Source organism: Procambarus clarkii, chromosome 71 (genome assembly GCF_040958095.1).
Source record: "Procambarus clarkii isolate CNS0578487 chromosome 71, FALCON_Pclarkii_2.0, whole genome shotgun sequence".
Taxonomy (NCBI): domain Eukaryota; kingdom Metazoa; phylum Arthropoda; class Malacostraca; order Decapoda; family Cambaridae; genus Procambarus; species Procambarus clarkii.
In genome coordinates, this window is record NC_091220.1 from 11,679,922 (window position 1) to 11,697,977 (window position 18,056).

Genomic DNA, 18,056 nt, shown 5'->3' on the forward strand with positions numbered 1-18,056 from the left:
TGATTATTACTCTTTGTTGCTCGAGTAAAAACACTAACTTGAAGGTTCTTAACCCATTGTGAGTCTGTAACCCTTCTAACACTTCCCAAGTACTCACCTAGTTGTACTTGCAGGGGTTGAGCTTCAGCTGTTTGGTCCTGCCTCTCGACTGTCAATCAACTGGAGTACAGATTCCTGAGCCTATTCATATCTACATTTGAAACTGTGTATGGAGTCTGCCTCCACCACATTACTGCCTAATGCATTCCATCATCACTGCCTAATGCTTGATGAGAATGGTACAGCCTGCATGATAAACACTACCCGCGGGTACGGTCTCCATGATAAACACTACCCGTGGGTACGGCCTGCATGATAAACACTACCCATGGGTACGGCCTCCATGATAAACACTACCCATGGGTACGGCCTCCATGATAAACACTACCCATGGGTACGGCCTCCATGATAAACACTACCCGCGGGTACGGCCTGCATGATAAACACTACCCATGGGTACGGCCTCCATGATAAACACTACCCATGGGTACGGCCTCCATGATAAACACTACCCATGGGTACGGCCTCCATGATAAACACTACCCGTGGGTACGGCCTCCATGATAAACACTACCCATGGGTACGGCCTCCATGATAAACACTACCCATGGGTACGGCCTGCATGATAAACACTACCCATGGGTACGGCCTCCATGATAAACACTACCCGCGGGTACGGCCTGCATGATAAACACTACCCATGGGTACGGCCTCCATGATAAACACTACCCGTGGGTACGGCCTCCATGATAAACACTACCCATGGGTACGGCCTCCATGATAAACACTACCCATGGGTACGGCCTCCATGATAAACACTACCCATGGGTACGGCCTCCATGATAAACACTACCCGTGGGTACGGCCTCCATGATAAACACTACCCATGGGTACGGCCTCCATGATAAACACTACCCATGGGTACGGTCTCCATGATAAACAATACCCATGGGTACGGCCTCCATGATAAACACTACCCATGGGTACGGCCTCCATGATAAACACTACCCATGGGTACGGCCTCCATGATAAACACTACCCGTGGGTACGGCCTCCATGATAAACACTACCCATGGGTACGGCCTCCATGATAAACATTACCCATGGGTACGGCCTGCATGATAAACACTACCCATGGGTACGGTCTCCATGATAAACACTACCCATGGGTACGGTCTCCATGATAAACACTACCCATGGGTACGGTCTCCATGATAAACATATTAACCTAACTCTCTGGTCATTGATGTGGTCATGTACAGTATAATCATTGTCTCTATACTTTTATAGCATCTGGATAGTACAGTCGAGTTTGTTCTCGATTCACAATCGGGAATTCTGGGTTCAAATCCCAAGTCAGACAGAAATAGTTGGGTGTGTTTCCTGTCACCAAATGTCACTGTCCACCTATCAGTAAATAGGTACGTAGGAGCTAGTCAGCTTGTTATGAGATTGCATCCTGAGGGGGCAGTATTTCAACCTTGGAGGGATGGGAGAAGGGGGGGGGACCTAGATATATGCCTAACATATGTAAACTGGCTGCCTGTCCCCCAACACAATGAATTCAAATTATACCCAAACTTTCCTTCACTCACTCGGATCTCCTCAGGGTCCATCTGACTAAGGTTGATATCAGAGGCTTCCAGGTCACCGTTGGTGAGAGCATCACAGAAGCGAGGCTCCTGGACACCTTCCGTGGTGGAGTAGGTCCTTCTCGGCAGGTCTTGGCCCCCCACACCAGCAGCACACCACACCTGAAACCAACGTCCACATTACACTGTAATAATAATAATAATAATAATAATAATAATAATAATAATAATAATAATAATAGTCTTTGCAAAAAAATGTAATTTAATGAGATGTACGACCGAAAAAATATTGTTCACATGTTACACACACATTTGTATAAACATTGTAAAAAAATATCTGAATTATTTTATCCGAAAAATATGTCTGAAATTATTTTATGTGAAAATAAGTAAATTATATATAATGATATTGAAAAGAATTAGGATGGCCTTACACCATTCCCATATAAAATAGTGATGGATCTACAGAAGACGAGATTAGGCTGGGATATCGATATCTATGGCAGGTGGCTGCAGGTAATGAATCCCCAATGGTGAACATTCCAATTGTAAACTATGTTAACAAGAGCTGGGACATACTCTCCAACACTATATCTGTGATTGCCCTGTTATAAGTGACTTCAGACCAAATGGTATGAGGTACTTTGAGCTCTGTAATTACTTCATACACTCAGTAATACTGGAAGATATTCTTGTGCTGTACCCAGATTTTGCTAGTGGAGGCTTATAGATCAGCCTTACATTTTATGTTCTCACCTGATTTTAAGTCAGAGTTGATTTGTTTTTGTATTAAGGCAGGTATTATCTCCCCTAATTCCATGTACGACTAACCATCCTGTGAGATGGGAACAATAGTTGAACCTATAGCTACTTCTTGATCTACACTGTGTAATATCTCATCTAGAATAGGATAGCAGCACATTGCTGTGTACAGTATATCTAATTTTGTCAATAAAAAAAAAGACGAGAGTCAAGTTTTGAAAATGCTACTCAGTGCCACTACAAAAACTGGGGAGAGCCAGGAAGTGCGGTCGACCATGCATGAGAGGCACCAGAGAGCATCACCAATCTAATTACCCATATAGATCCCTTGATTGTTCTCCAGAGTGCAGCTTTTAAGGTATTCAATTACCTGTTCATTAATGTTTGATTCAAACCCTTTCAGAAAGTAGGCGAACTGAAATACACGAATAATGAAAAGAGCTAGAACGGTTACCTTTCTTGTGGGAGGTTGTACAAGCACATGTGTCCAGGTGGAGGGAAGTGTGTGGGAGGTTGTACAAGCACATGTGTCCAGGTGGAGGGAAGTGTGTGGGAGGTTGTACAAGCACATGTGTCCAGGTGGAGGGAAGTGTGGGGGAGGTTGTACAAGAACATGTGTCCAGGTGGAGGGAAGTGTGGGGGAGGTTGTACAAGAACATGTGTCCAGGAGGAGGGAAGTGTGTGGGAGGTTGTACAAGAACATGTGTCCAGGTGGAGGGAAGTGTGGGGGAGGTTGTACAAGAACATGTGTCCAGGAGGAGGGAAGTGTGGGGGAGGTTGTACAAGAACATGTGTCCAGGTGGAGGGAAGTGTGGGGGAGGTTGTACAAGAACATGTGTCCAGGAGGAGGGAAGTGTGTGGGAGGTTGTACAAGAACATGTGTCCAGGTGGAGGGAAGTGTGGGGGAGGTTGTACAAGAACATGTGTCCAGGAGGAGGGAAGTGTGTGGGAGGTTGTACAAGCACATGTGTCCAGGTGGAGGGAAGTGTGTGGGAGGTTGTACAAGCACATGTGTCCAGGTGGAGGGAAGTGTGTGGGAGGTTATACAAGCACATGTGTCCAGGAGGAGGGAAGTGTGGGGGAGGTTGTACAAGCACATGTGTCCAGGAGGAGGGAAGTGTGGGGGAGGTTGTACAAGAACATGTGTCCAGGTGGAGGGAAGTGTGTGGGAGGTTGTACAAGAACATGTGTCCAGGTGGAGGGAAGTGTGGGGGAGGTTGCACAAGAACATGTGTCCAGGAGGAGGGAAGTGTGGGTTAAGAGTTTGACTACAGACACTGTACTGCCCACAGCTGAATGTGGCACCATTGTTTACAATTTCTCTGTAGTCAAGTCGTTGAGGTCATTGTCAATACAGTACTGTGTAACTGGAAAAAGAAACCAAAAATGCAAAATGATACATGTGTAGCAAATGGAATATGACAACAGTGAACAGTAAAGAATTATGAAAAAAGGTGCCTACGCCTAAAGACTAGAGCACTTGCAAAAATGAACACTATGTGCAACATTTTACCCAAATTTAAAAGCTAATAATTAAAACTAACTTGCCTTAGGAGTTAAGATCAACAAAATGGAGAGAGTAATAGTAAGTTGAGTTCTTGCAAAGTATGCGAGGAAGACGTGGTCAGGGTGTGCACGCAGCCACACCATGTGACGCCCGGTGTAAAGTGTGGTTGATGTGACCAGCTCCAAGACCAGGGCAGTAGTCAGGGCTCGCCTCTCCGAGAGCTCACTACAGTCTCCGGAGTTCCTCGCCGCCTTGTTCAAGTGCCACGCCAGGTACAATCCAAACATGATGAACAGAAGCTCTCCTGTAAATTATTAACACAAATTATATACTAAACCTATTATACATGAGTGAGAATTAAACTGTTGTTTTGCTCTGACTAGAATCTAAATGCAGGTACCAAAGTTGTAGGCCTTGCATGGTTGCCCTTCTAACATTTTTAAATCTATATTATTTGCTGTTATGTTAGACAATATTAACATCAGCAATAAAACTGATGGAAAGCTCCTTGGCCTATACTTAGACAAGAGACTCACCTTCAACACCCACATACAACACGTAACCAAGAAAGTCTCAAAACCGGTTGGTATGTTTTCTAAAATCAGATACCTGTATTATGTTCCAAACTCTACTCTCCTCTCACTATAGTACCGCTAATCTATCCCTATCTTACATATGGTATCTGGGCATGGGACTTAACCTCTGTTTAGAAGTCTTCTAAACCCCTGGCCCGACCAACCAAGCATCAACAACCCAAGGACCCCTCCAGAAAGCAGCAGTCTCATTCTTTGCCAGAAAAGAAGGAGACGGCTTCAGATGAACAAACCTATCGCCACGACCGAAGGAGCAGAAAACTCCTGCGCCGGAAGAGAGCATGAAGCTCTCCGACCCGACCCCTAGAGGCCAATGCCAACAGAAAAGGAGCCTCCGAGAAACAATCCTGAAATAGGATGTGACCAATCAAAGTGAAAACCTCCCACTAGGCAAGAAAAACAAAAAGAAAAAAAAAACAGCGTGAAGACAATGTACCCAGGCGGAACAGAACCGGTCACTAGGAGAGGTGATAACTAGCTGCACAATACCCTGTGCCCCAACCAATGATGAAAACTACCCCCTACCCAGAGGCAAACAGGGGAATATGAATACCCAAGATGACTCCAAGGGTGGTCAGTCACCGAGAGCAAAAGACACAGCAGAGGTAGATCCCAAGGTGACTTGTGGAAGGTGGCCCCGAGCCCGAAGGGCAGGACTTACAGGGCGTATGCAGGTGCGTGCAGCCCGAGTACTTGTGAAATTGCTCCTGGCTTGCGCACCACCATGGACACAGCACCACACCACAAGGCACAGAGGTGCAGACAGGGAAATAGAAGCCAGACACATGACTGTTGCCAATCACATCAGCCGAAGAACTGCAGGATGGATAGCCAGCGTGAGGGTCTGGAGCTTCCCTTTTCCCCTCCCATGGAGTTGGGGGGGGGGGGGGGGTGCAGACAGTGGCACGGAGACGTGGTGACGTCATGCTCGTATGCTCGTTTTCATTTGGGGAGTTCTGTCCACTAGTTCGGCTTTCGGTACCAATATTTTTACCAGAATAAAGGTTTGTTTTAGGGTGCTTACCTTTCTGGGTGCCTGACACAGTCGATGACAGACATAGAGTGCTTCCAACCACACAGGGGTTTCTATAGACCATTGCTCCTTGCGCCTCTCTGAGGGGGCCAGGTTCTGTCTCATGGTCCCCGATAGGCCTAGAACTCCATGCACATTGATGCCAAAGTCTAATATATCCATATCAGCCTGGATAGCTCGAGGGAGCCGACGGGGCTCCCACCCAGACACATCAGTGTTATGTACTCTCACAAACCCAATGTACCTTCTTATATATATAAAATAAATAAATTACAAAATAAATGGTAATAGTGGCTTTAGGCATTGTATGTACTAGCTCTATCTATAAATCCATCAACTTTTGTATCTTACCTTGTATCTACCTTACCTGAATAAAAAAATTTATTATTATTATTATTATTATTATTATTATTATTATTATTATTATGTAACTGTGTAGGTGGTTGGGTTCGTACCTCCCATTAGTACGTATAATCCCCAACGGACAAAATAAAATGTATCAGTAATGAGGACATGTCATGCAAAGCACTAACCAAATAAATACAATATTTATCATCCCGCTATTTTATAATATATGAAAAGTATTTTTGTAATTATCAAAACAATTATATAATTATTCGGTCATTATTCAATGTGTAAATTTTGTTTCAAATTTATGCTGGGGTCTGATTATGACCTTTTGTGACCTGTGTACTACACCTGTACAACACCTGCTGGGGTCTGATTATGACCTTTTGTGACCTGTGTACTACACCTGTACAACACCTGCTGGGGTCTGATTATGACCTTTTGTGACCTGTGTACTACACCTGTACAACACCTGCTGGGGTCTGGGTTAGTGTGACCTGTGTACTCCACCTGTACAACACCTGCTGGGGTCTGATTATGACCTTTTGTGACCTGTGTACTACACCTGTACAACACCTGCTGAGGTCTGATTATGACCTTTTGTGACCTGTGTACTCCACCTGTACAACACCTGCTGGGGTCTGGGTTAGTGTGACCTGTGTACTCCACCTGTACAACACCTGCTGGGGTCTGATTATGACCTTTTGTGACCTGTGTACTACACCTGTACAACACCTGCTGGGGTCTGATTATGACCTTTTGTGACCTGTGTACTACACCTGTACAACACCTGCTGGGGTCTGGGTTAGTGTGACCTGTGTACTACACCTGTACAACACCTGCTGGGGTCTGGGTTAGTGTGACCTCTGTACTACACCTGTACAACACCTGCTGGGGTCTGGGTTAGTGTGACCTCTGTACTACACCTGTACAACACCTGCTGGGGTCTGGGTTAGTGTGACCTGTGTACTACACCTGTACAACACCTGCTGGGGTCTGATTATGACCTTTTGTGACCTGTGTACTACACCTGTACAACACCTGCTGGGGTCTGGGTTAGTGTGACCTGTGTACTCCACCTGTACAACACCTGCTGGGGTCTGGGTTAGTGTGACCTGTGTACTCCACCTGTACAACACCTGCTGGGGTCTGATTATGACCTTTTGTGACCTGTGTACTACACCTGTACAACACCTGCTGGGGTCTGGGTTAGTGTGACCTGTGTACTCCACCTGTACAACACCTGCTGGGGTCTGATTATGACCTTTTGTGACCTGTGTACTCCACCTGTACAACACCTGCTGGGGTCTGGGTTAGTGTGACCTGTGTACTCCACCTGTACAACACCTGCTGGGGTCTGGGTTAGTGTGACCTGTGTACTCCACCTGTACAACACCTGCTGGGGTCTGATTATGACCTTTTGTGACCTGTGTACTCCACCTGTACAACACCTGCTGGGGTCTGATTATGACCTTTTGTGACCTGTGTACTACACCTGTACAACACCTGCTGGGGTCTGGGTTAGTGTGACCTGTGTACTCCACCTGTACAACACCTGCTGGGGTCTGATTATGACCTTTTGTGACCTGTGTACTACACCTGTACAACACCTGCTGGGGTCTGGGTTAGTGTGACCTGTGTACTACACCTGTACAACACCTGCTGGGGTCTGGGTTAGTGTGACCTCTGTACTCCACCTGTACAACACCTGCTGGGGTCTGATTATGACCTTTTGTGACCTGTGTACTACACCTGTACAACACCTGCTGGGGTCTGGGTTAGTGTGACCTGTGTACTACACCTGTACAACACCTGCTGGGGTCTGGGTTAGTGTGACCTGTGTACTCCACCTGTACAACACCTGCTGGGGTCTGATTATGACCTTTTGTGACCTGTGTACTACACCTGTACAACACCTGCTGGGGTCTGGGTTAGTGTGACCTGTGTACTACACCTGTACAACACCTGCTGGGGTCTGGGTTAGTGTGACCTCTGTACTCCACCTGTACAACACCTGCTGGGGTCTGATTATGACCTTTTGTGACCTGTGTACTACACCTGTACAACACCTGCTGGGGTCTGGGTTAGTGTGACCTGTGTACTACACCTGTACAACACCTGCTGGGGTCTGATTATGACCTTTTGTGACCTCTGTACTACACCTGTACAACACCTGCTGGGGTCTGGGTTAGTGTGACCTGTGTACTACACCTGTACAACACCTGCTGGGGTCTGATTATGACCTTTTGTGACCTGTGTACTACACCTGTACAACACCTGCTGGGGTCTGGGTTAGTGTGACCTGTGTACTACACCTGTACAACACCTGCTGGGGTCTGGGTTAGTGTGACCTGTGTACTTCTCCTGTACAACACCTGCTGGGGTCTGGGTTAGTGAGACCTGTGTACTACACCTGTACAACACCTGCTGGGGTCTGATTATGACCTTTTGTGACCTGTGTACTACACCTGTACAACACCTGCTGGGGTCTGATTATGACCTTTTGTGACCTCTGTACTACACCTGTACAACACCTGCTGGGGTCTGGGTTAGTGTGACCTGTGTACTCCACCTGTACAACACCTGCTGGGGTCTGGGTTAGTGTGACCTGTGTACTTCTCCTGTACAACACCTGCTGGGGTCTGGGTTAGTGTGACCTGTGTACTCCTCCTGTACAACACCTGCTGGGGTCTGGGTTAGTGTGACCTGTGTACTCCTCCTGTACAACACCTGCTGGGGTCTGGGTTAGTGTGACCTGTGTACTCCACCTGTACAACACCTGCTGGGGTCTGGGTTAGTGTGACCTGTGTACTACACCTGTACAACACCTGCTGGGGTCTGATTATGACCTTTTGTGACCTCTGTACTACACCTGTACAACACCTGCTGGGGTCTGGGTTAGTGTGACCTGTGTACTCCACCTGTACAACACCTGCTGGGGTCTGGGTTAGTGTGACCTGTGTACTACACCTGTACAACACCTGCTGGGGTCTGGGTTAGTGTGACCTGTGTACTCCACCTGTACAACACCTGCTGGGGTCTGGGTTAGTGTGACCTGTGTACTCCACCTGTACAACACCTGCTGGGGTCTGGGTTAGTGTGACCTGTGTACTCCTCCTGTACAACACCTGCTGGGGTCTGGGTTAGTGTGACCTGTGTACTCCACCTGTACAACACCTGCTGGGGTCTGGGTTAGTGTGACCTGTGTACTCCTCCTGTACAACACCTGCTGGGGTCTGGGTTAGTGTGACCTGTGTACTCCACCTGTACAACACCTGCTGGGGTCTGGGTTAGTGTGACCTGTGTACTACACCTGTACAACACCTGCTGGGGTCTGATTATGACCTTTGTGACCTGTGTACTACACCTGTACAACACCTGCTGGGGTCTGGGTTAGTGTGACCTGTGTACTCCACCTGTACAACACCTGCTGGGGTCTGGGTTAGTGTGACCTGTGTACTACTCCTGTACAACACCTGCTGGGGTCTGGGTTAGTGTGACCTGTGTACTCCATCCTGTACAACACCTGCTGGGGTCTGGGTTAGTGTGACCTGTGTACTCCACCTGTACAACACCTGCTGGGGTCTGGGTTAGTGTGACCTGTGTACTACACCTGTACAACACCTGCTGGGGTCTGGGTTAGTGTGACCTGTGTACTCCACCTGTACAACACCTGCTGGGGTCTGGGTTAGTGTGACCTGTGTACTCCACCTGTACAACACCTGCTGGGGTCTGGGTTAGTGTGACCTGTGTACTACACCTGTACAACACCTGCTGGGGTCTGGGTTAGTGTGACCTGTGTACTCCACCTGTACAACACCTGCTGGGGTCTGGGTTAGTGTGACCTGTGTACTTCCACCTGTACAACACCTGCTGGGGTCTGGGTTAGTGTGACCTGTGTACTCCACCTGTACAACACCTGCTGGGGTCTGGGTTAGTGTGACCTGTGTACTTCTCTGTACAACACCTGCTGGGGTCTGGGTTAGTGTGGACCTGTGTACTTCTCCTGTACAACACCTGCTGGGGTCTGGGTTAGTGTGACCTGTGTACTTCTCCTGTACAACACCTGCTGGGGTCTGGGTTAGTGTGACCTGTGTACTTCCACCTGTACAACACCTGCTGGGGTCTGGGTTAGTGTGACCTGTGTACTCCACCTGTACACCACCTGCTGGGGTCTGGGTTAGTGTGACCTGTGTACTATCACCTGTACAACACCTGCTGGGGTCTGGGTTAGTGTGACCTGTGTACTCCATCCTGTACAACACCTGCTGGGGTCTGGGTTAGTGTGACCTGTGTACTCCACCTGTACAACACCTGCTGGGGTCTGGGTTAGTGTGACCTGTGTACTTCATCCTGTACAACACCTGCTGGGGTCTGGGTTAGTGTGACCTGTGTACTCCACCTGTACAACACCTGCTGGGGTCTGGGTTAGTGTGACCTGTGTACTTCTCACCTGTACAACACCTGCTGGGTCTGGGTTAGTGTGACCTGTGTACTACACCTGTACAACACCTGCTGGGGGTCTGGGTTAGTGTGACCTGTGTACTACACCTGTACAACACCTGCTGGGGTCTGGGTTAGTGTGACCTGTGTACTCACCTGTACAACACCTGCTGGGGTCTGGGTTAGTGTGACCTGTGTACTCCACCTGTACAACACCTGCTGGGGTCTGGGTTAGTGTGACCTGTGTACTTCTCCTGTACAACACCTGCTGGGGTCTGGGTTAGTGTGACCTGTGTACTCCACCTGTACAACACCTGCTGGGGTCTGGGTTAGTGTGACCTGTGTACTCCACCTGTACAACACCTGCTGGGGTCTGGGTTAGTGTGACCTGTGTACTCTACCTGTACAACACCTGCTGGGGTCTGGGTTAGTGTGACCTGTGTACTTCTCCTGTACAACACCTGCTGGGGTCTGGGTTAGTGTGACCTGTGTACTACACCTGTACAACACCTGCTGGGGTCTGGGTTAGTGTGACCTGTGTACTCCACCTGTACAACACCTGCTGGGGTCTGGGTTAGTGTGACCTGTGTACTCCACCTGTACAACACCTGCTGGGGTCTGGGTTAGTGTGACCTGTGTACTCCACCTGTACAACACCTGCTGGGGTCTGGGTTAGTGTGACCTGTGTACTACACCTGTACAACACCTGCTGGGGTCTGGGTTAGTGTGACCTGTGTACTCCACCTGTACAACACCTGCTGGGGTCTGGGTTAGTGTGACCTGTGTACTACACCTGTACAACACCTGCTGGGGTCTGGGTTAGTGTGACCTGTGTACTACACCTGTACAACACCTGCTGGGGTCTGGGTTAGTGTGACCTGTGTACTACACCTGTACAACACCTGCTGGGGTCTGGGTTAGTGTGACCTGTGTACTCCACCTGTACAACACCTGCTGGGGTCTGGGTTAGTGTGACCTGTGTACTCCACCTGTACAACACCTGCTGGGGTCTGGGTTAGTGTGACCTGTGTACTCCACCTGTACAACACCTGCTGGGGTCTGGGTTAGTGTGACCTGTGTACTTCTCCTGTACAACACCTGCTGGGGTCTGGGTTAGTGTGACCTGTGTACTTCTCCTGTACAACACCTGCTGGGGTCTGGGTTAGTGTGACCTGTGTACTCCACCTGTACAACACCTGCTGGGGTCTGGGTTAGTGTGACCTGTGTACTTCTCCTGTACAACACCTGCTGGGGTCTGGGTTAGTGTGACCTGTGTACTCCTCCTGTACAACACCTGCTGGGGTCTGGGTTAGTGTGACCTGTGTACTCCACCTGTACAACACCTGCTGGGGTCTGGGTTAGTGTGACCTGTGTACTCCACCTGTACAACACCTGCTGGGGTCTGGGTTAGTGTGACCTGTGTACTCCACCTGTACAACACCTGCTGGGGTCTGGGTTAGTGTGACCTGTGTACTCCACCTGTACAACACCTGCTGGGGTCTGGGTTAGTGTGACCTGTGTACTCCACCTGTACAACACCTGCTGGGGTCTGGGTTAGTGTGACCTGTGTACTACACCTGTACAACACCTGCTGGGGTCTGGGTTAGTGTGACCTGTGTACTACACCTGTACAACACCTGCTGGGGTCTGGTTATGTGACCTGTGTACTCCACCTGTACAACACCTGCTGGGGTCTGGGTTAGTGTGACCTGTGTACTACACCTGTACAACACCTGCTGGGGTCTGGGTTAGTGTGACCTGTGTACTTCTCCTGTACAACACCTGCTGGGGTCTGGGTTAGTGTGACCTGTGTACTCCTCCTGTACAACACCTGCTGGGGTCTGGGTTAGTGGACCTGTGTACTCACCTGTACAACACCTGCTGGGGTCTGGGTTAGTGTGACCTGTGTACTTCTCCTGTACAACACCTGCTGGGGTCTGGGTTAGTGTGACCTGTGTACTCCCCTGTACAACACCTGCTGGGGTCTGGGTTAGTGTGACCTGTGTACTACCCCTGTACAACACCTGCTGGGGTCTGGTTAGTGTGACCTGTGTACTTCTCCTGTACAACACCTGCTGGGGTCTGGGTTAGTGTGACCTGTGTACTCCCCTGTACAACACCTGCTGGGGTCTGGGTTAGTGTGACCTGTGTACTCCACCTGTACAACACCTGCTGGGGTCTGGGTTAGTGTGACCTGTGTACTACACCTGTACAACACCTGCTGGGGTCTGGGTTAGTGTGACCTGTGTACTTCTCCTGTACAACACCTGCTGGGGTCTGGGTTAGTGTGACCTGTGTACTCCACCTGTACAACACCTGCTGGGGTCTGGGTTAGTGTGACCTGTGTACTACACCTGTACAACACCTGCTGGGGTCTGGGTTAGTGTGACCTGTGTACTTCTCCTGTACAACACCTGCTGGGGTCTGGGTTAGTGTGACCTGTGTACTACACCTGTACAACACCTGCTGGGGTCTGGGTTAGTGTGACCTGTGTACTCCTCCTGTACAACACCTGCTGGGGTCTGGGTTAGTGTGACCTGTGTACTACACCTGTACAACACCTGCTGGGGTCTGGGTTAGTGTGACCTGTGTACTCCACCTGTACAACACCTGCTGGGGTCTGGGTTAGTGTGACCTGTGTACTACACCTGTACAACACCTGCTGGGGTCTGGGTTAGTGTGACTGTGTACTTCTCCTGTACAACACCTGCTGGGGTCTGGGTTAGTGTGACCTGTGTACTCCTCCTGTACAAACACCTGCTGGGGTCTGGGGTTAGTGTGACCTGTGTACTACACCTGTACAACACCTGCTGGGGTCTGGGTTAGTGTGACCTGTGTACTTCTCCTGTACAACACCTGCTGGGGTCTGGGTTAGTGTGACCTGTGTACTCCTCCTGTACAACACCTGCTGGGTCTGGGTTAGTGTGACCTGTGTACTCCACCTGTACAACACCTGCTGGGGTCTGGGTTAGTGTGACCTGTGTACTACACCTGTACAACACCTGCTGGGGTCTGGGTTAGTGTGACCTGTGTACTCACCCTGTACAACACCTGCTGGGGTCTGGGTTAGTGTGACTGTGTACTACACCTGTACAACACCTGCTGGGTCTGGGTTAGTGTGACCTGTGTACTCCACCTGTACAACACCTGCTGGGGTCTGGGTTAGTGTGACCTGTGTACTACTCCTGTACAACACCTGCTGGGGTCTGGGTTAGTGTGACCTGTGTACTACTCCTGTACAACACCTGCTGGGGTCTGGGTTAGTGTGACCTGTGTACTACACCTGTACAACACCTGCTGGGGTCTGGGTTAGTGTGACCTGTGTACTTCTCCTGTACAACACCTGCTGGGGTCTGGGTTAGTGTGACCTGTGTACTCCTCCTGTACAACACCTGCTGGGGTCTGGGTTAGTGTGACCTGTGTACTCCACCTGTACAACACCTGCTGGGGTCTGGGTTAGTGTGACCTGTGTACTCCTCCTGTACAACACCTGCTGGGGTCTGGGTTAGTGTGACCTGTGTACTCCTCCTGTACAACACCTGCTGGGGTCTGGGTTAGTGTGACCTGTGTACTCCACCTGTACAACACCTGCTGGGGTCTGGGTTAGTGTGACCTGTGTACTACACCTGTACAACACCTGCTGGGGTCTGGGTTAGTGTGACCTGTGTACTCACCTGTACAACACCTGCTGGGGTCTGGGTTAGTGTGACCTGTGTACTCCACCTGTACAACACCTGCTGGGGTCTGGGTTAGTGTGACCTGTGTACTCCTCCTGTACAACACCTGCTGGGGTCTGGGTTAGTGTGACCTGTGTACTACTCCTAGTACAACACCTGCTGGGGTCTGGGTTAGTGTGACCTGTGTACTCCTCCTGTACAACACCTGCTGGGGTCTGGGTTAGTGTGACCTGTGTACTCTCCTGTACAACACCTGCTGGGGTCTGGGTTAGTGTGACCTGTGTACTACACCTGTACAACACCTGCTGGGGTCTGGGTTAGTGTGACCTGTGTACTCCACCTGTACAACACCTGCTGGGGTCTGGGTTAGTGTGACCTGTGTACTCCTCCTGTACAACACCTGCTGGGGTCTGGGTTAGTGTGACCTGTGTACTCCACCTGTACAACACCTGCTGGGGTCTGGGTTAGTGTGACCTGTGTACTACACCTGTACAACACCTGCTGGGGTCTGGGTTAGTGTGACCTGTGTACTCCACCTGTACAACACCTGCTGGGGTCTGGGTTAGTGTGACCTGTGTACTACACCTGTACAACACCTGCTGGGGTCTGGGTTAGTGTGACCTGTGTACTTCTCCTGTACAACACCTGCTGGGTCTGGGTTAGTGTGACCTGTGTACTCCTCCTGTACAACACCTGCTGGGGTCTGGGTAGTGTGACCTGTGTACTTCTCCTGTACAACACCCTGTGTACTAACCTGTACAACACCTGCTGGGGTCTGGGTTAGTGTGACCTGTGTACTTCTCCTGTACAACGCCTGCTGGGGTCTGGGTTAGTGTGACCTGTGTACTCCACCTGTACAACACCTGCTGGGGTCTGGGTTAGTGTGACCTGTGTACTACACCTGTACAATACCTGCTGGGGTCTGGGTTAGTGTGACCTGTGTACTTCTCCTGTACAACACCTGCTGGGGTCTGGGTTAGTGTGACCTGTGTACTCCTCCTGTACAACACCTGCTGGGGTCTGGGTTAGTGTGACCTGTGTACTACACCTGTACAACACCTGCTGGGGTCTGGGTTAGTGTGACCTGTGTACTACACCTGTACAACACCTGCTGGGGTCTGGGTTAGTGTGACCTGTGTACTCCACCTGTACAACACCTGCTGGGGTCTGGGTTAGTGTGACCTGTGTACTACACCTGCACAACACCTGCTGGGGTCTGGGTTAGTGTGACCTGTGTACTTCTCCTGTACAACACCTGCTGGGGTCTGGGTTAGTGTGACCTGTGTACTACACCTGTACAACACCTGCTGGGGTCTGGGTTAGTGTGACCTGTGTACTTCTCCTGTACAACACCTGCTGGGGTCTGGGTTAGTTTGACCTGTGTACTCCTACCTGTACAACACCTGCTGGGGTCTGGGTTAGTGTGACCTGTGTACTCCTCCTGTACAACACCTGCTGGGGTCTGGGTTAGTGTGACCTGTGTACTCCTCCTGTACAACACCTGCTGGGGTCTGGGTTAGTGTGACCTGTGTACTTCTCCTGTACAACACCTGCTGGGGTCTGGGTTAGTGTGACCTGTGTACTACACCTGTACAACACCTGCTGGGGTCTGGGTTAGTGTGACCTGTGTACTCCACCTGTACAACACCTGCTGGGGTCTGGGTTAGTGTGACCTGTGTACTCCACCTGTACAACACCTGCTGGGGTCTGGGTTAGTGTGACCTGTGTACTACACCTGTACAACACCTGCTGGGGTCTGGGTTAGTGTGACCTGTGTACTCCACCTGTACAACACCTGCTGGGGTCTGGGTTAGTGTGACCTGTGTACTCCACCTGTACAACACCTGCTGGGGTCTGGGTTAGTGTGACCTGTGTACTTCACCTGTACAACACCTGCTGGGGTCTGGGTTAGTGTGACCTGTGTACTCCTCCTGTACAACACCTGCTGGGGTCTGGGTTAGTGTGACCTGTGTACTCCACCTGTACAACACCTGCTGGGGTCTGGGTTAGTGTGACCTGTGTACTACACCTGTACAACACCTGCTGGGGTCTGGGTTAGTGTGACCTGTGTACTCCATCCTGTACAACACCTGCTGGGGTCTGGGTTAGTGTGACCTGTGTACTACACCTGTACAACACCTGCTGGGGTCTGGGTTAGTGTGACCTGTGTACTACACCTGTACAACACCTGCTGGGGTCTGGGTTAGTGTGACCTGTGTACTTCTCCTGTACAACACCTGCTGGGGTCTGGGTTAGTGTGACCTGTGTACTACACCTGTACAACACCTGCTGGGGTCTGGGTTAGTGTGACCTGTGTACTTCTCCTGTACAACACCTGCTGGGGTCTGGGTTAGTGTGACCTGTGTACTACACCTGTACAACACCTGCTGGGGTCTGGGTTAGTGTGACCTGTGTACTCCACCTGTACAACACCTGCTGGGGTCTGATTATGACCTTTTGTGACCTGTGTACTACACCTGTACAACACCTGCTGGGGTCTGGGTTAGTGTGACCTGTGTACTTCTCCTGTACAACACCTGCTGGGGTCTGGGTTAGTGTGACCTGTGTACTACACCTGTACAACACCTGCTGGGGTCTGGGTTAGTGTGACCTGTGTACTCCACCTGTACAACACCTGCTGGGGTCTGGGTTAGTGTGACCTGTGTACTACACCTGTACAACACCTGCTGGGGTCTGGGTTAGTGTGACCTGTGTACTACACCTGTACAACACCTGCTGGGGTCTGGGTTAGTGTGACCTGTGTACTCCACCTGTACAACACCTGCTGGGGTCTGGGTTAGTGTGACCTGTGTACTACTCCTGTACAACACCTGCTGGGGTCTGGGTTAGTGTGACCTGTGTACTCCTCCTGTACAACACCTGCTGGGGTCTGGGTTAGTGTGACCTGTGTACTCCACCTGTACAACACCTGCTGGGGTCTGGGTTAGTGTGACCTGTGTACTCCACCTGTACAACACCTGCTGGGGTCTGGGTTAGTGTGACCTGTGTACTACTCCTGTACAACACCTGCTGGGGTCTGGGTTAGTGTGACCTGTGTACTCCTCCTGTACAACACCTGCTGGGGTCTGGGTTAGTGTGACCTGTGTACTCCACCTGTACAACACCTGCTGGGGTCTGGGTTAGTGTGACCTGTGTACTTCTCCTGTACAACACCTGCTGGGGTCTGGGTTAGTGTGACCTGTGTACTCCTCCTGTACAACACCTGCTGGGGTCTGGGTTAGTGTGACCTGTGTACTCCACCTGTACAACACCTGCTGGGGTCTGGGTTAGTGTGACCTGTGTACTACACCTGTACAACACCTGCTGGGGTCTGGGTTAGTGTGACCTGTGTACTACCACCTGTACAACACCTGCTGGGGTCTGGGTTAGTGTGACCTGTGTACTACACCTGTACAACACCTGCTGGGGTCTGGGTTAGTGTGACCTGTGTACTACACCTGTACAACACCTGCTGGGGTCTGGGTTAGTGTGACCTGTGTACTTCTCCTGTACAACACCTGCTGGGGTCTGGGTTAGTGTGACCTGTGTACTCCTCCTGTACAACACCTGCTGGGGTCTGGGTTAGTGTGACCTGTGTACTCCACCTGTACAACACCTGCTGGGGTCTGGGTTAGTGTGACCTGTGTACTTCTCCTGTACAACACCTGCTGGGGTCTGGGTTAGTGTGACCTGTGTACTACACCTGTACAACACCTGCTGGGGTCTGGGTTAGTGTGACCTGTGTACTCCACCTGTACAACACCTGCTGGGGTCTGGGTTAGTGTGACCTGTGTACTACACCTGTACAACACCTGCTGGGGTCTGGGTTAGTGTGACCTGTGTACTCCACCTGTACAACACCTGCTGGGGTCTGGGTTAGTGTGACCTGTGTACTCCACCTGTACAACACCTGCTGGGGTCTGGGTTAGTGTGACCTGTGTACTTCTCCTGTACAACACCTGCTGGGGTCTGGGTTAGTGTGACCTGTGTACTACACCTGTACAACACCTGCTGGGGTCTGGGTTAGTGTGACCTGTGTACTTCTCCTGTACAACGCCTGCT

At 50.4% G+C, this 18,056-nt stretch overlaps 1 protein-coding gene across 4 annotated transcripts in view; it reads right to left on the reverse strand.

Annotated features, from left to right (window-relative positions):
- LOC123745534 (G-protein coupled receptor 158 smog) overlaps positions 1-18,056 on the reverse strand; it is a 108,585-nt gene that overhangs the window by 9,434 nt on the left and 81,095 nt on the right. For all 4 annotated transcript variants that reach the window (XM_069312007.1, XM_069312009.1, XM_069312006.1 and 1 more), the window contains exons 10-11: positions 3,942-4,204; positions 1,635-1,793 (exon numbers count right to left, since the gene is read on the reverse strand). In XM_069312007.1, the coding sequence (XP_069168108.1) occupies positions 1,635-1,793; positions 3,942-4,204 (422 nt within the window). The remainder of the gene's footprint in view (positions 1-1,634; positions 1,794-3,941; positions 4,205-18,056) is intronic.